Source organism: Arachis hypogaea, chromosome 8, assembly GCF_003086295.3.
Source record: "Arachis hypogaea cultivar Tifrunner chromosome 8, arahy.Tifrunner.gnm2.J5K5, whole genome shotgun sequence".
In the NCBI taxonomy this organism is placed as follows: domain Eukaryota; kingdom Viridiplantae; phylum Streptophyta; class Magnoliopsida; order Fabales; family Fabaceae; genus Arachis; species Arachis hypogaea.
Window position 1 is genome coordinate 9,589,723 of NC_092043.1, and position 17,441 is coordinate 9,607,163.

At 33.8% G+C, this 17,441-nt stretch overlaps 4 protein-coding genes across 15 annotated transcripts; 2 read left to right on the forward strand and 2 right to left on the reverse strand.

The window, feature by feature from the left end:
- Positions 1-1,758: 1,758 nt before the first annotated feature.
- LOC112706006 (uncharacterized) lies at positions 1,759-6,914 on the forward strand. 11 transcript variants are annotated; one of them, XR_011864523.1, is made up of 8 exons: positions 1,760-2,049; positions 2,227-2,373; positions 2,701-4,348; positions 4,614-4,706; positions 4,976-5,074; positions 5,168-5,228; positions 5,755-6,137; positions 6,499-6,914. XR_011864523.1 is itself a non-coding variant. In XM_072200560.1 (8 exons), the coding sequence occupies exons 4-8, from the start codon at positions 4,091-4,093 to the stop codon at positions 5,838-5,840; spliced, it is 597 nt and encodes a 198-aa protein (XP_072056661.1). In that variant the 5' UTR covers positions 1,760-2,049; positions 2,227-2,373; positions 2,701-2,811; positions 4,015-4,090; the 3' UTR covers positions 5,841-6,490. The 11 variants fall into 11 exon arrangements, 7 of the variants coding, with proteins under 7 accessions (XP_072056659.1, XP_072056661.1, XP_072056662.1 ...); XR_011864525.1 differs by having other exon boundaries at positions 5,168-5,219; positions 5,774-6,137; XR_011864524.1 differs by lacking the exon at positions 6,499-6,914 and adding an exon at positions 6,235-6,490.
- LOC112706005 (magnesium dechelatase SGRL, chloroplastic) lies at positions 6,433-9,512 on the reverse strand. Its single transcript, XM_025757070.2, has 5 exons — positions 8,394-9,512; positions 7,580-7,756; positions 7,282-7,440; positions 6,933-7,079; positions 6,433-6,613 (listed from the first exon to the last, which is right to left on the reverse strand). Exons 1-5 carry the CDS (start codon positions 8,583-8,585, stop codon positions 6,506-6,508), a joined length of 783 nt encoding a protein of 260 aa, XP_025612855.1. The 5' UTR covers positions 8,586-9,512; the 3' UTR covers positions 6,433-6,505.
- Positions 9,513-10,017: 505 nt separating this feature from the next.
- On the forward strand, positions 10,018-15,463 carry LOC112706007 (probable methyltransferase PMT25). 2 transcript variants are annotated; one of them, XM_025757076.3, is made up of 9 exons: positions 10,018-10,624; positions 11,428-12,433; positions 12,526-12,675; positions 13,251-13,521; positions 13,620-13,730; positions 13,814-13,988; positions 14,159-14,428; positions 14,639-14,833; positions 14,909-15,463. In XM_025757076.3, exons 2-9 carry the CDS (start codon positions 11,471-11,473, stop codon positions 15,135-15,137), a joined length of 2,364 nt encoding a protein of 787 aa, XP_025612861.1. In that variant the 5' UTR covers positions 10,018-10,624; positions 11,428-11,470; the 3' UTR covers positions 15,138-15,463. The 2 variants fall into 2 exon arrangements, with proteins under 2 accessions (XP_025612861.1, XP_025612862.1); XM_025757077.3 differs by having other exon boundaries at positions 10,038-10,612.
- Positions 15,464-15,694: 231 nt separating this feature from the next.
- Positions 15,695-17,127, reverse strand: LOC112704973 (wall-associated receptor kinase 3-like). Its single transcript, XM_025755835.2, has 2 exons — positions 17,121-17,127; positions 15,695-16,641 (listed from the first exon to the last, which is right to left on the reverse strand). Exons 1-2 carry the CDS (start codon positions 17,125-17,127, stop codon positions 15,695-15,697), a joined length of 954 nt encoding a protein of 317 aa, XP_025611620.1.
- Between the last annotated feature and the right edge of the window lie 314 nt (positions 17,128-17,441).

A 17,441-nucleotide genomic window follows, 5' to 3' on the forward strand; every position in this document is an offset into this window, starting at 1 on the left:
AGAAATACTGTATATAAAAATAATGTCATATACTAAAATTTTATTTTAAAACATGACATATTTAATGATTTCAAAATTCATAAACATTAATATTTCATTATTTATATACATATATTTGAAACTTAAATACATAGAAAATAAGACTTAATAATAAGTTCTTGACATTATTTATTTACATGGATACTTAACAATCCCACATATTAAACTATTCCATCATTGATCAAATGACCAATATTTTCCTCGGGATCCTCAAAGAAATCAGATACATCATAATGAGTGGTGGAATTTTCAGCATCATTTGAAACGAAATTCGACTCTTTTTCCTTGTCGTCCTTTTTCAAAGATGCCTGGTAAAGATCGACTAGGTGCCTTGGGGTACAACAGGTACGTGACCAATGGCCCTTTCCACCACAACGGAAATACTTATCCTCTGTTGATTTATTCTACCCGATATTTCTTTCTTTATCCCACTTCTGGTGAGATCCTCTCTTTTGAATATAATTCATTTTCCTTCCATAATTTTTCTTGTTATTAAAAACTTGCCATTTATCTCTTCTGGAGTAATGATTTACCGCATTTACTTCAGGAAATGGGGCGGCGCCAGCTGGGCGCGCTTCGTGATTCTTTAAAAGCAACTCATTGTTGAGTTCAGCAACAAGAAGGTAAGAAATTAACTCAGGATATTTTTTAAACCCTTTTTCTCGATATTGCTGCTGCAGGAGCACATTCGAGATATGGAAGGTTGAGAAAGTTTTCTCCAACATATCATGATCAGTTATCTTTTTTCCATATAATTTCATTCGTGAGGTGATTCGAAACATTGCAGAATTATATTCATTTATAGATTTAAAATCTTGTAGACGCAAGTGCGTCAATTCATATCGAGCTTGAGGAAGTATCTCCGTTTTCTGATGATTATACCTTTCTTCAAGGTCTTTCCAAAGATCTGCAGGATCTTTTAATGTAAGATATTCATTTTTCAATCCTTTGTCAAGATGACGACGAAGAAAAATCATGGCTTTGGTTTTATCCTTTTGGGATGTATTATTTTCAGCTTTAATGGTATCTCCAAGATCCATTAAATCAAGATGGATTTCAACATCTAATATCCATGATAAATAATTGTTTCCAGATATATCAAGAGCATTGAATTCAAGATGAGAGAATTTCGACATAATGAAAATTTATTACCTGAGTCTTCCTAAAATTTGATTAGAGTCTTGTGCTGATAATGTGTTGTAAAATAACTAAATAAATAAATAAAGAAGATATAACAAATATAAAAGTATAAATAAAAATACTATTATTAATATTTACCAACACTATTATACTACTATAAAGATAATATATTAATATTATATTAGTAGTTTATAAAAAAAAAGTAAAAAAATGCTTTAAAAAAGAAAGAGAGAAGAAATATTTATTTTATTGCTGAGTATTTTTCTCTGAGGCAAAAGCCTCTATTTATAAGCGTATGTAATAGTAGTTTGTCAAACTACATTAAATAAGATTCTTCTTCAAAACCTAATGAACTTTGTGGGAAAATAGTCATCCACCTAAACTTTCTTATCGTAACAGTGTGATTTTATACAATAACTTATTACTAACTTAAATTTTAATCTAAAATAACATTTTTTTAGTTGGTTTTAAATACAACACACTACCAAAAAAAAAAAATTAAAATGTCATTTATATTATGGCGGTTCCAACCCGCCATTATCTCCCATATATATAAAAGCCCAATTCCAACCCTAGTTTCAGAAACACTGGTTGCTGAAGACGCGTGCGTACACTACTGCTTCCATTGTGTGGCGATCTCCAATCCTATTGCGTTCCCTGACGATCTTCTCCGGCGGCATCTCCTCCTCCGGCGACGATCTCCTCCGGTGACGTCTCCTCTAGCTTCTTGATGTCCTTCTTCTCTGCCAAAATCCTCAGTGCCTCCCTTTCGTTCTCCCTTTCCTTCCATGATGGTACTTCTCTCTCTCTCTCTCGTTTTGGGTTCGCTTCTCACTCGAAAATTTGTCGTAACGGAATAGCTTCATATATGTGAGTGCTATTTCTTCTTTTTCCAGCTTCGGTTTGTAAATTATAGCTTAAATCTTTATAGAACTAATTAACTTGAGTTGATAATAATAATTACTAGTCTCTATGTTCCTGTCACAAATGCAGTTCAAATCTCTACATTAATTATTACTCTTTCTTTGCTATATCATGTAATTTAAGGGCTGGTGGAGTGGAGGATTTGGATATGGACTGTGAATTGGGATCTTAGATCAGAAGTAACTTAATTACCTGCAGAAGCTCAATACCAGCTGGTGAAATCCAACTTGATGCTAACTGCAGTATTGATTTGAACCTAGATTTCAATAGGTATTTTTATTTACTCCTTTTTATTGTTTTCTCCATTTGTTTACTGCTTATTATCAGAGATTTTCTTTATTTAGTCTTTTTCTTTAAGTTGTTGCTTATTAAGATGGAATAAGATTTGATGGTTGTTACTGTTGTTGTCATATATTGATTTCTAATATTGATTTTTGTGTTCAAAATTTCAGATGCTTTGAATTTAATTTAGCTATCAAATTTAATTTTGTTAAGAAAATTGCTTACCCTGTATCTGATTTCTGCTGCTGTTCTCATTCACTCAGAGTTTATTAGTGTTTTCATATGTGATGTTGATATCTTTATTCTTTTTGGCAGGGTTCTTCGTTGTAGAAATCTCCAACCTGTAGTATATAGGCTATACTTGGAACTCCTCAAATGACATGCTTTTGAACTTAAATATCAGATAAAAACGTCTCATTATCAAAAGTAAGCTCCAGTCTATATAACATTTATCTCTTTCAGATAATTAGTTAGTATAGCCAATGTATACATGCCAATTAGATTTCTTTACTTTTAAGTCTTTTGGCCGTTCCTTATAAAGATTGAAAGTTTAGATATGAACTATTAATAATTATGTGTTGGTAATGTCCAGTTAATTGATTATACGACCAAGTCAATCTTATCTTCTTAGTCATGTTGTTGAACTGTTATAAATTTCTGTTTTACCCTTATGACAATGTAACATCAGCATTCTAGTGTTCACTGGTGGTTAATCAGAGGTATGATTTGGAAACTGTTACATTATCCTGCATCTATAGATTTATAATTATATTCCTGATTAATTTTATTTTACTATGTTAATCTTGCACATATTGGGTGCTGTTTCCAACTTCCAATAGATACTTCTTCTTGTTGCAATTTTTTGTTCAGAACTTCAGATATGCAACTGATTATCCAGCAAGAAATAAATTTTTTAAAAAAGAAGAAAACGAAAAATCCAAATGGTATTGTTCTACTCAATGAATAAATGTTCATGTGAGCTGAAAACCATTTCCAGAAGATGGTTCTGTTTTTACATAGGTTGAACTATTGTGAATTGCAATTGTCTTGGAAATTATTTGACTTTTAAAATTTGACCCCCCCCTCTAAATCTTACGCTTAATTTAGCAGTGACTATATGTACCTCCTCACAATCCTCTATCATTTGATGCTTTGTGTATTTGTTCGATGTTAATTCTCTCATTCTTAAATTAGGTCTTATATTTGTTTCTCCCTTGTTCTAGCTGACTGGATTTGTTATTGATCAGGGCCTAGCTTCCTTAATTGGATTTGTGTTCTTGTGGTTTAATTGGCAACCTATAAAGTGAAAGATGCTTAAATTGACTTTTTGTAAATAAAAGGTTTATTTCTTATTTTAACCCTTCAAATAACTAATTTGATAATCGTTAGCAGAGCAAACATGTAACTTCATTATTGATCTATCTAACCCATTATTTATTTCTTTTTTTAGTGACATGGTATACATTTTGTTGCTGCTTGCAGTAGTCATTCCGTGATTCTTGCAATATCCTTTTTTGTAGTAGCACTTTCATTATACCATATAATGCACCCAGGTGCTCCTACATAAACTACATTTTTTTTATATGTTTTTCATTATAATCTTATTTTGCATATGTTGTGCTGCATTAGGAGATCTTGATGCAAAAAGTGAGAAGGGAAAATTATTTGGCTCCAAAAATTATGAGCTTAATAAGGTAATAGCTTCATGTTCTTTCATCTGTTAATATATATTCTCTGTTCCATATTAAAGGCTCGATTTTGCTTCAAAGTGAGTGATAGCTTGGCCAAACGATTTCTGCTCCAATCGCTTGGCAAAAAATGGAGGGAACATAGGATAAAGCTTTGGAATGAGTTTTATGATCCGAGGTTGAGTAAAACCGAGATCATAAATAATACACCAGAAGATATTGCTCTTGATCAATGGGCTTTATTCGTAGAATATCGTTTGAAGCCTGAAACTCGGGTAAGTACTTACTCTCCTAGTTAAATGTTGTCCCACTAAAAAGCCTTATATAGTTTGATGCTGAAAATAGGATATTGAATTCATATGGAATGTTGTGAAAGGCCTTTATTTAGAGTTGGTAATAAAAAGCCTTTATTCATTGTTTGCTGCTTGCTCGTCTTTTATTTTATATAGAGTTGGTAATGAACCAGCGATATGTTGAATGCATGTTATACGTTGAATGCATGTTTGAATCTATTTAATTGTGTCCAAATTTATCTTGCAGAATCTTTGTAAGAGGAATCAAGAAATTCGGCAAAAACAAATAATTCCTCATACTTCAGGTGCTAAATCAATTGCAAGAAGAAGGGCTGAATTGGTAATCATTTCTATGATTTTGTTTGAATTGGCTGAGAACTGCTATTCTCCAATATTGACCAATTTTCCCATGATAGTGACTATTTTTCATGAGAACTGTTATTATTACGATATTACTATCACTCACCACTTCAGCATAGGAGTCATTTATGTTAGCACCCAATGCATCTCCGTTGTTATATTGTTGCTGTTAGTTACTTAATTTTATGCATATCTTTTCTTGAATGATATATTTCTTGATTGAGTCTTTCTACTTTTCTTGAATTTTAGACGGAAGAGAAGGGAAAAGAAGTTAGTAGGGTTCAAATGTGGGACATCACTCACAAAATAGATGGAAGTTATGTTAATGAAAAGGCTAAAGAAATAGCGGTAAGACTAAAGTGCAATAAGTAACTTGTTTGTATTTCTTTTTCTTTCTTTTTTATAAGATAATACTATGTTTGATTCTTTTTATATTTGTAGGAGAAGATTGAAGCATATAGCAGTCAACAAGCGGTGGAATCAACCGTTAATTCTCCTCTTATGCTCTTGGAGTAGTTCTTGGGAAAGAGCACCCTCGTCGTATTCGAGGTTTAGGCATGAGAGCTGTTCTAACAGTTGCTTTCAAGAACAACACTACAAGAATTAGTCAGATGAATTTAGGTTCTTCAAATGATGCTGACACATCATCTACTTGTGGTCCAAATGTACAAGATGAGTTGGATACCGTTAAAGCGCAATTGCAAGCGCTAGTCTCCTATATTCCTTCTAAAGAAGGAGGTAAAATTCCGGTGAAATTGGCTGGAATGTTCCCTACTCATTTGATATAGGAAACATTCCAGCCAATTTCACCGGAATTTTACCTCCTTCTTTAGAAGCAATACAGGAGACTAGCGCTTGCAATTGCGCTTTAACGGTATCCAACTCTTCTTGTACATTTGGACCACAAGTAGATGATGTGCCAGGATTATTTGAAGAACCTAAATTCATCTGGCTAATCCTTGTAGTGTTGTTTCTTGAAAGTAACTGTTGGAACAGCTCTCATGCCTAAACCTTGAACACGACCAGGGTGCTCTTTCCCAAAAACTACTCCAAGAGCATCAAGAGGAGAATTAATGGTTGGAGGAAGAGAAGAGCCCATATAATGTTGTTGTAGACAAAGATACTGGGGAAGTGCGAGTGGGTATTGAAAAATACGGACTAGCATAAGAGGAAAAAATCAAGCGACGCAGAGGCATATATGAATCACGAGAGAAGTGAAGTATATCATCTTCAACAAGACTTGCAGTAAATATGAAGGCCTACATTTGGCGAAGATGGCTCTTATTTGAGCAATGGTGGAGGCAAGCTCCGACGGGATTAGGGCCTAAGAGTGGCAGAGGCAAGTTTACTCCAATGTGATACTCATTTGCCATGTGACTGCCGGCGGCAAGATTAAATGGCCGAAAATGAGGTGAGGGACCAACTAGATGCATTTTTTACAATTTCAAGAACATAACTAGTGCAATTGGTAAGTCAAGGACTAAATCGGTGCAATTCGTGAATCTCAGGCACCACTTTGAAGTTTAACTCGATGTATGACCTATCAGCTATGAGCCTATGATTAAAAGAAAAGAAATATTTCATAAAAAAAGATAATGAGAGAAAGTGGAGGTAGTTTTGTTGTAATTTTTCATTTTTCTTTTAGTATTTCCAAAAATTTTGGTTTCTTTTGTGGTATTAATTCATTCTTGCAATCTGAACTCTGGTTTGTCTAAACAAAATGGAAATTCTGAGAAATGGGATATGAACAAATAATTCAATGTTTATTGTAGATACATTTCATAGAAGAAAAGCAAAAAGAGCTTGGAAGATGGACTTTGGACTCTGCCACTTTACTGAAGGACTATCTCTTTCTATTAGCCCTTGGAACTCATCCACTTGCTTTCCCTACAACCACAAGGAACATACTCACAAAACTAGTTAATTCTTAATCAGACCAATCTTTTTTTCGGTTTAAGATGCATGAAAATAATCAGAGTAAATTACACCATAGTACACGAGATTAGGTGATATTATACATGACAGCCTAAGTCATGTTTACACCTAACCTCGCATTTGCGGGTAATATTGCCTGACCTCATGGGAAGTGAGTATAATCAACTCAAATACTTATGGTGCTAAATTTGTGTAATGAAATTGTACATTTAAAGGAAAAATGTAAAAGTATAAAGCATAGATCATTTCTGCATTTTCTTAAGTTTATTACCTCTATAGCATCCTTTAGAGGTCCCCAACATTCCATTCTGTTGTATTTTTTGGAGCTAGAATGAAAATACACGCGAACTATAGAATCCAGCAATTCAGGATGTTCATCGAAAAGCGCAGAATCTCCATACTGAATTGCTTTGAGTACCTGCCATGCTCAACAAGAAAAGGACCAAAACAAATGTCACACAAAGTTATGCATAATATAGGACCTTCAAGTCACAATTTGTGAATATCAGAATACAAGATACTAAGATATGATCTTCAAGAAACAAAATACTCCTATAGAATTCACTACTTGTCTATTTAATTAGAATTCTCCTTTTAATATAAGTTTAATGGAAACATACCAAAGGCATTTCCTTGGAGAATATGTGATATCTGAATTCTGCAGCCAAATCCAGGAAGGGATTGGGACCACTGACAAAGCAATGAACATGTAAGCACATCTCATTTTTCACTTTCTTCCATTCAGCTACAACATCATCCTTCTCATACCACCCTCTCAACTGCCACACAAGAAAGAAAAAAGGGGGATGGCAGATACATAATATGAATTAGTTAAGAGAACCAATGCTTTTGTTCAAAATATATACCATCAAGCACCATAATTTCTATGCTATGTGAAAGTAAGGACACAACACAAACCTGCTCAAGATTGATCACATTGGAGACTGTTAAAGTCAGATTAGCTGTGAAGTCGCAATGCGATAGAATGTAGGTTCTCGGAATAAAACTTGCATATTTGTTTATCTGATCCTCCAATAAAACTACCTTAAGTTTTGAAGCTTCAAATCTTGCCGGAGGAACCAAGAGTCTAACAGCCTAAATTTAAACAAAAAGTTATTTAGTCAGAGTTTTCTTCATTTCAGATAACAATCCATACATGAATTAAGAAAATAAATTTCAATTTTGTTTATTAGAACTGGAAGCTGGAATCCAGAACACACATTCTTGTTTGTCCATGGTACTGTAATAAAGCCAAAGTCAAAGGATGCAGCACTTCCAACAAATGTGAACATTAATAGTGAAAAATATTTTACATGACTGAACCATGTGCCTCTCCATAGCAGCTTAATCTTTTAAGAGGAATGATACATAACATGTTATCAGAACTTCTATATATGTCTAGAAAGTCCAAGAGTTCAATCTTTGTTATCACCAACTCTTGTAACTAAAAGATTGAATTTTAGCTCAAGATATAATGTCTATAAGTTTGAGAGAGAGGTTTCATGACAAGCATGGAATACAACATACAACAAAATTGAAATACATAGGACATTGTATGCTAGTGTGTGTTGAATACAAGCAAGTTCATATCTAAAATAAAAGGCTACACTAAACTAGGACATATTCCCTGCAATTTCCCTCACACTACTACTAGCCTAGCATTGAACTCCTTAATCATAATAATGGCAGAAAATGTATGGAAAAAAGAATGAAAGAGAGTGAGAAAGGGTACCTCAGAAACAAGGGTGTTGTAGGATGGAGTAGAATTTGTTATAGAAGACAAGATAAAGGGTCTGCTGCATCTATTGGAAGAAAATGGCTTTGAGATGATTGTAGGAATGGTGTTGGTGGTGGTGAACATTGTTCTTGGTGTGGTTTGTGAGAATGAGAGGACATTGTTGTTGTAAACACAGTTACATGCCATGGAAGGAAGGAGGTGCAGCTCCTCCTCTTCATCTTTCACAAGCCACCACCATTCTCTTCTCTTAAGAGAAAAAAAGAAAAAAAAAAGTGATAGAGAATGAAAGCAAAAAAAGTAATGTAATGTTGGGAAATTGGTGTTCTCAAAACAAGCAAAAATCTCTTTCAATTCACTCCTTCCACACGATTTCTTTCTTCTTCTTTTATTCAATTTAATTATACAAAATAGAGATGAAAGAAACTCAAGTATTATTTGAAAAAATAAAAAAACATTTCATTAGTTAGAGGCTGAGCTGAAAGTTGTGCCACGTCATCAAACAACTTGGATTTTCGATAAAAATGTGGATAATGTGATGACGTGGCTTTACCTGTGTCAACAGTTCAGTGGGAAGCGAATCCGCATGCTTGAAGCCTTGAACTCTTGAAAGCCAAAACTTCAATTTTATCATATTTTTAGTGTGAATATTGAATCATGTATGGGGAGCAAAAATTATATATCAACGTACCAAATTAAATTAAGTAAATACTAATTAATGAATTAATAGGGTGTATTAAGTGATTAACCACATTAGACCTCACAATCTAATGAGTCACTTCATTTGGAAGTTAACTTGAATAATACAGACAGAAACCTTTTTTGAAAACAAAGTTTGCATGCTTAATGCTTAATAAACTAATGAAGAATATTTCTAAATTCAGGCAAAATAAAAAATAATGATATTTGTAAATTTTTTTTCAAATTTTTTATTGGAAATTTTTTTTCTCACAAGTGATGGGCCAAGACAAAAATATGACCTTGCAAAATCATAATAACTAAACAAGGAAACACAAGCAGTTGAAAACCTAATTGAGATGACATATTAATATGTCTTTTAATATGCCGTTTAAAATTAAAAGTTGTCTAATTTATCTAACAAAATGGACACGGCTCAAATAAGTGAAATAACACAAGAACAAAGAAACTTTAAAACAAAGTGAGGATGAGGATGAGAATGGAATTTACTTGCATCTGTATTTTGTAGTATTCAAAAAATTAGTCATTACACATATCCTCCCAAAAAAAGAATAAATAATAAAAATAGTATAAATTACTAATTCACTCAACTATGACCAAAACATTTTGTTATTATTAGAATTTTTTTTTCAAAGACAGTAAAATTATTTTATTTCAATTGAAAAAAATGTCTTTATCCATAATTCAGGACTAAAAAAAAAAAAAAAACAAGTGGAGTTCTCCCGTTTTACCCTTAAACATTAGCGAAAGCACAATAAAAAAGGAGATTAAGATTAATCTAATATTTTTCACATTAGAAGCTTGTAATCTAACTCAACCTAACAAATTAACCAAGAGATGAGAACTGGTCCACAAGAAATAAAAATCTTCGGTTAACGCAACCGACACACATACTACACAACATATTAACATATGTCATTCTATCAACATCCATATTTTTCCGAACAGAACATCCCTCTATCTTTCAGTTCCGAGACTTACTTCATTACATTCATTTTCTATTCATGTTATTTTATTCATTCATTTATTTTCAATTAGTACATTAACCAAGTAAAAAGTAGTTGTAAATTGGCATAAAGTACACCAAAACCCAACAAATAAATTGACAGAAGCACCAATCACCAACAAGTACAGCTGTTTCTTACTTTCTCTAAGCACATGCCTCACACCATGACACCAAACTAATAATTTTCCACCTTCATATTCTATGTTTTGAATTGATATTTTAGCACACAGTAACACAAAGTATCTATTGATTTCGATTTACCTGAATTAAATAATCATTCCTCAATAGATTTTGTTTTTTCCGTTCTGGTTCTGGCTTTCACTCCTACTTCAAAACCATCACATGCATTAACTCCCTCAGCTCATTCTGTTCTAACCTTGTTCTGTACTTCTGTTTCCCATTCAATGAAGCTGAAAACATAAACTTTTTGAGGAACCCATACATTCTCAAACGGAATAGTCTGTAGGATGATGAATGTTGAGAAAGGAAAGTGAGTAATAGTGCCTCTTAGGTGAGGACCAAGGTAACAATCTCCCATTTCCTTCCTTATATTCTGTGTGTTGATGACGATCTTACCTAGGTTTATGAAGAATATACTAAAAATATTTAAGTGGGTTTTTGTTTCTAGGGAAACTGACTTTAAAGCTGGATGCTTTACTTGATTTCATGTTTGTTTATCCCTTTTCCTGTTATGGGGTCTTCGCTATTTTAAGTTTTTAGTATTCTTTGTTGTGGTTTCCCCCCTTGTGTTTCTGTGTTTGCATCAATTTAGCCCAAACACTAGCAGTTTTGTTTGAAATATTCCTTCACTGATTAAACTACTGGACAAAGTTTGAATCTTTCTTTTTTTCTTTTGACTTTTTAACATTCTAATCAAAATTGATCTGTTCTTTTATTGATTCATTCATAAGGTCACCTGCTTTAGTATCTTCAACATTTCTGTCTGGCTCTTAGTATTTTGTCAATCTCCCTCTTCTAGTCTTATTTGATTGATGTCCTTCTTCAGCTTCCTTGTATTGAAACTTTTGAGTTACTTCTTCCTTTGCATATTGCTTATTTTTGTTGATCTATGTTTCTTCATCCTACCTCCCACTTTGAAATCTTGTGTTTCATTGGAGTGATTTATTAGAATGTTACATTAAAATGCAATATGATTCTCTCTCTCTCTCTCTCTCTCTCTCTCTTTTGTTACAATAATGTGATTTTGCTTCCAATGTGTGCAAATGAGAGGTGCTGGCAAATTAATAAGTAGAGATCTAGCATTTAACTTCTAATCATTATTATTTAGTGAAAATGAACTTGCTAATATTTTGATTTCCTTACTAGGTGCACTTATTTTGCAATAGCATTAGTTTGAAAGCCATAGGCCATGGCTCTGGGGAAGAATTTTCGAGGTGAAGGGAGGAAGTCAACGAACTACTATTCGACAGTTTTTGTGGCTGTGTTTGTTGGCTTTTGCTTAGTTGGTATATGGATTGTAATGTCATTCATTGTTCCATTCCAGAACACAATTGTACAGGCACCTGAGACTGTTAATGAGGGGAAACATATAGTAAATAACAATGCTTCTACACATTTTGAAGATAGTTTAGGTGATATACCTGTAGAATCAACAAAGGTCAATAGCCAGACCCAAAAAACTGAGAGTGAAAGCCAGCCGGAAAATGAGGGTGACAGAAAAGGAGTTGAAAAAGTGTCTGAGGATTCACCTGAAGAAAACAAGCAAGAGGTTGTTAGGGATAGCTCAGGTCAGTCGAGTGAAAAAAACGATTTAGAGAAGGAATTGGATGGAAACTTAAATTCAGAATCTGAAAGTAACAAGAGCACAGATAACAATCTAGGAGCAGAAAGAAATATTGGTGAAGCCACAGATCAAGAAGAGAAGTTTGGTGAGGCCGAGGAGGATAAAACCGAGAATCATGGGCATTCGGAGACCAAACAAAGTACTGGAGAGAGTAACTTGGAAAGCCATGTAAACAACAAAGTTTCAAAAGAAGCCTTTCTGGCTGGTACTCAGCCTGAAACATTAACTGAAGTTGCAACTGAAAATGGAACTTGGTTGACTCAAGCTGCAGAGTCACAGCATGAGAAGGAATCGCAAAAGTCTTCGGCTTCTGTGGACAACAGCAAATATGACTGGAAACTGTGTAAGACAAGTGCAGGATCAGAGTACATACCATGCCTTGACAATGTGAAAGCTATTAGGATGCTTCGAAGTATAAAACACTATGAACATCGAGAGAGGCACTGTCCTAATGAAGCACCAACATGTCTTGTTCCTCTACCTGAGGGCTATCAAATCCCAATTAGGTGGCCTCAAAGCAGGGAAAAAGTATGTAACACTTAAGCTGGAACAAGGTTGCATATCTTTAATAAATGATAATGGAAAAAAATGAAATTTAATATTTTTTGTGCCTGTTACAGATTTGGTTTAACAATGCTCCACATACTAAGCTTGTAGAAGTTAAGGGGCATCAAAATTGGGTCAAAGTTACAGGGGAATACCTCACTTTTCCTGGTGGTGGAACTCAGTTTAAAAATGGTGCTCTTCATTACATTGAGTTCATTCAGAAGGTAAGCCATTCTCGTGCTCATATGTTATTTTGCAGTTTGCACAACCAATTGATCTTGTTATTCTTTATATTTTCTTAATAAAAAAATAGTCTAACCTGTAGAAAAGCAAAAGCCTTTTCTTATATTTTATTTTTATTTTAATTTTATGTCATTTGTTGTGTGCATAATATATCCATCTGACTTAATTTTCAGGAAGATACAATGTTTGTGTCCTTCCGGTATTGGCTGTAGTATCTACATAGTAATTTCTATAGAAATAAATGAATGCTTGGTAATGGGGATAAAAGGGTTTTGATAATGGGATTAAGATATTTATTTTGTATGCTGATATTATCTTTAACATAAAACTGCTTCAAGCATAATGAATTCCTTTTATTATATTTCTAAAAGGTTAAGTTATTATGTTAAAGTATATGAATTCCTTTTATTTGAATTGTAATATGTTCTAAGTTAGCACCTATTTCATGGTTCTGCTAATTATGCTTCCATGATCTTTAACAACAAACATGTGAATGCATTTTCTTGAAAGTTAGTCATACTTTTTCCTTAACTTGGGTGTCTGTGTAATGATGCAGTCTCTTCGTAACATTGCATGGGGGAAGAGAAGTCGAGTGATACTGGACGTCGGGTGTGGTGTAGCCAGCTTTGGAGGCTATCTGTTTGAAAAAGATGTTCTTACCATGTCCTTTGCTCCCAAAGATGTGCATGAGGCACAGGTACAGTTTGCATTGGAACGTGGAATTCCCGCCACATTAGGCGTCATGGGCACCAAAAGATTGCCTTACCCTGGTTCTGTGTTTGACCTTATCCACTGTGCACGCTGTAGAGTCCCATGGCACATAGAAGGTGTAAGAATCACTTACATAAAATCTTCATTTTCATGGTGTTTCTATCTTCCACTTATGGTTAACTCCTTTAGAATACTTTACTGGTTGTATAATCAGGGGGCAAGCTACTCTTAGAGCTTAATCGTGTATTGCGACCGGGAGGTTACTTTGTCTGGTCTGCTACTCCTGTGTATCAAAAGGATCCGGAAGATGTTGGAATTTGGAAAGGTAAAGTCTGTCAAATCGAAGTACGTGTCAAGCTAATAGATGAATGTATGGTTTGACTTTATGGAAAACTATTTTGGTTGCAGATATGGTTGAAATTACAAAGTCAATGTGCTGGGATCTGGTGGTAATTGGAAAGGACAAATTGAATGGAGTGGCAGCAGCAATATATAGAAAACCAACTGATAATGAATGCTACAATAGGAGACCGAAGAATGAACCACCGATATGTGATGAATCTGATGATCCAAATAAAGCCTGGTACTTTACTTCTTTATTGGTTCCTACAACAATGCCTTATATTTCATTTCTACATTAATGGCTCGGATTGGTGAATAGTTGAGAAAATAATAAGGCTTTTAATATGGCTCAATTAATTAGAAAAGATTCCTTTTGATGAAGTTGATCTTCTTCCTCAAATTTCCATACAGGAATGTATCACTACAGAATTGTATGCACAAAGTGCAAGTAGGTGCCTCGGAACGTGGATCGGTTTGGCCTGAGCAATGGCCACTGAGGTTGGAGAAACCACCTTACTGGTTAAACTCTCAAGCTGGTGTTTATGGAAGAGAAGCATCAGTGGAATTCACTGCAGATTACAAGCACTGGAAGAATGTTATTTCCCACTCATATTTGAATGGAATGGGAATAAATTGGGCTTCAATAAGAAACATCATGGACATGAATGCTGCTTATGGAGGGTAAGACATTCTGTGTACTTATGTATGGAATTTCCCTTCTCTCTTTGAAATGCAAATTAATTACTATAGTACTTGATAACTACATGCGGTATATGCACTCTGCAGAAAGGATTATACAAAATTTCACTCTGTGAAAAAGATAATTTGAATAGTTTCCTTTTGTGCTTATCCTATTAACTGAAGTTTGGGTGCATTTTCTGGCCTTTTCAGGTTTGCGGCAGCTCTAAAAAATTGGAAGGTTTGGGTAATGAATGTTGTTCCGTTTGATTTTCCAGACACACTTCCAATAATCTATGAGCGTGGATTATTCGGAATTTATCATGATTGGTGTGAATCATTCAGTACCTACCCTAGATCTTATGATCTTCTACATGCTGATTCTTTATTATCAAAACTTAATGACAGGTATGTTCAAGCAATATCTAAAATTTTCAAACAAATCCTTAATCATCTAAGTAACCGATGCATTTCCGGAATCAGATGCAAGATAGTAGCAGTGATTGCAGAAGTTGATAGGATGCTGAGACCAGAAGGATACTTGATTGTGAGGGACAATGTCGAAACAACAAGCGAGATAGAGAGCATAGCTAAGTCTCTACACTGGGATATTCGGTTCACCTATTCGAAAGGCGACGAGGGACTACTTTGCATTCAGAAGACATTCTGGCGTCCAACAAAGGTTGAAACTATTGCAGCAGCTATTGTCTGATCAGAATGATGTTTCGCAATCTCGATTTCCATGGCTGCCAGTACACTGCTTAGTCTGCTTAACTTGTTCTTCTGTAAGTACTCTGTTACCACTGTGTCATAAAGTTGCTAAACATTCAACTGCACTTCCCTGTAAAACTTGTTAAATTTTTTTTTTTTCTTTTCTATTCAATTCATATGTTCATGTCCTGTGTGGACTTGGTTAGGATGGAGTGCAGTTGTGGTAGAGTTAGAAGATTCTAAACCTTGTAAAGTGTAATCTGTGAGGAATATTGAATGTGATTATACTTTAAAAACTACATAATGTGAAATCCGAGTAGTTGGAAACAGCATTGCCATAGATACATGTAATTATCAGGGTCATATTTATATGGAGATGCATCATCATCCAGAACAATTACATATTGATTTATATAAAATTACTAATCACCTTCCACCTAATGAAATAGTAATCTGACCTATGCTTTCCAACCTAGAAAGAACGTCCCTTCCATAAGCTCCATATTCAATATACAAACCAGAATATGATGATGATGATGCATTGAGCAAATGTTCAGTTTATTCCAAACATCGTTTTGCGATATTCCCAAATTCCATTAGTTGCTCGAGCTTTGCCTCATCAATTATGGCTCCGTCCAGAATGTGAAGTAGAAGATTCATATTCATCGAAGAAATGTACATTGCAAGGTTTCTATCCTCCTCAGGCAGCTCAAAACAAAGTGCTTTTCGTCCTGTAAGTAACTCTGCTAGAACAACTCCGAAACTATACACATCACTCTTTTCTGTTAAGTGGCTTGTGTGGAAGTATTCAGGGTCTAGATACCCCACAGTCCCTTGCACCATGGTGGATAGTTCGGTTTTATCAAGAGGAACAATCTTTGAAGCTCCGAAATCAGAAACCTTTGCTTTGAGATTATGATCAAGAAGTATGTTGGTAGTTTTAACATCTCTATGTATAATTGGTGGACAAGTAGCAGAATGCAAGTATGCCAAAGCCCCAGCAGTTTCTGCTGCTATTCTCAATCTTGTTTTCCAGTTAAGCTTTAAAGATTGGTTCTGACCATGAAGATGATCATCAAGAGTACCACCTTGAATGAATTCATAAACAAGCAATGGAACTTGTGTCTCTAAGCAACACCCCAAAAGTTTAACCACATTTGTATGGTTGATTTGGGTAAGTATAACCACCTCATTGATGAATTGTTCAATCTGGCTTCGGTCACTGATTTTGGACTTTTTGATTGCAACAGTTGTGTTGTCTTGTAATAATCCTTTGTAAACTATTCCATAGCCTCCTCGGCCTAAGATCTTGCCTTCATCAAAGTTGTTAGTGGCCTTCTTTAGCTCTTCTATGCTAAAGATTTTAGCTGTTTCAATTGAACCTTTCTCTTCGGCAAATAATTGTTGAAAAAATTGTTCTTTCAGTTTGTTGAGCTTTCTTTTCTTCAATCCGCAATACGCATTGAAGCTCGCCAAGAATAGCGCTAAGATGCTTACATTGAGAACTGCAAATAATAATCAATAATCCCGCTACATTCCTAATAGTATTTCTGTCAACTTCTACCAATTCTTATTTATGATTGTATTTAATGGAAGTGTCTTTGTGATGTGTCTAATAAAAATATCTTTTTTATGGCTGTGTCTAATGAAAGTGTCTTTATATATGTATTTTCTGAATGTGTCTTGTTTAAAATATAATAATTAATTATTGTTAACAATAAGTTGGCAGATAATATATTGATACCCTATACTTTTCCATAATAAAAAGAAAACATTACGTGATGCACACTATCATAAAAAAAATTTAGTTATAAATTTCACTCTTCACTAATATTTTTTTTCAAAATAAATATCAACTCTTTATTAATTACAAGACTGGTTCCCATAAGATATTTTATATAAAATTAGAGTAATAATGCTGCACACCTAAGTCTTTTTATAAATCAAGTCCAACTAAGTTAAACAATAAGATTTGAAATAATACTAGTCATAACTGATTTTTATTATATTAAACCAACTTAGTTAGACTTGGTTAATAAAAAAATTTGGATGTGTAGCATTATTCATAAAATTATATTTAAAATTAATATTAATTGGATAAGTTGGTTAATATACATTTTATTTAAATGGTATCTATAAATATAAAAATAAAAAATCTTAAAAGTAAGTAGTTTTTAGCAATTTTGACTAATATTTGGTTAGTATAAATATTAAATTATTTTTAACAAATATATTTTACTGATTTATGAATATAAATTCTAACAAATGTGAGAGTAAATTGTGTTAATTTATATATATAAATTTT

Bases quoted from the DNA above. Each gene is read 5' to 3' on its own strand.
- LOC112706006 (XM_072200558.1), top strand. From the start codon at position 4,091: ATGTTCTTTCATCTGTTAATATATATTCTCTGTTCCATATTAAAGGCT. The intron at 4,349-4,613 runs GTAAGTACTTAC...TTTATCTTGCAG, and splicing joins GTTTGAAGCCTGAAACTCGG to AATCTTTGTAAGAGGAATCA. The intron at 4,707-4,975 runs GTAATCATTTCT...CTTGAATTTTAG, and splicing joins CAAGAAGAAGGGCTGAATTG to ACGGAAGAGAAGGGAAAAGA.
- LOC112706005 (XM_025757070.2), bottom strand. From the start codon at position 8,585: ATGGCATGTAACTGTGTTTACAACAACAATGTCCTCTCATTCTCACAA. The intron at 7,757-8,393 runs GTACCCTTTCTC...GTTTAAATTTAG, and splicing joins ACAACACCCTTGTTTCTGAG to GCTGTTAGACTCTTGGTTCC. The intron at 7,080-7,281 runs GTATGTTTCCAT...TGAGCATGGCAG, and splicing joins TCTCCAAGGAAATGCCTTTG to GTACTCAAAGCAATTCAGTA.
- LOC112706007 (XM_025757076.3), top strand. From the start codon at position 11,471: ATGGCTCTGGGGAAGAATTTTCGAGGTGAAGGGAGGAAGTCAACGAAC. The intron at 13,989-14,158 runs GTACTTTACTTC...ATTTCCATACAG, and splicing joins GATGATCCAAATAAAGCCTG to GAATGTATCACTACAGAATT. The intron at 14,834-14,908 runs GTATGTTCAAGC...TTCCGGAATCAG, and splicing joins TTATCAAAACTTAATGACAG to ATGCAAGATAGTAGCAGTGA.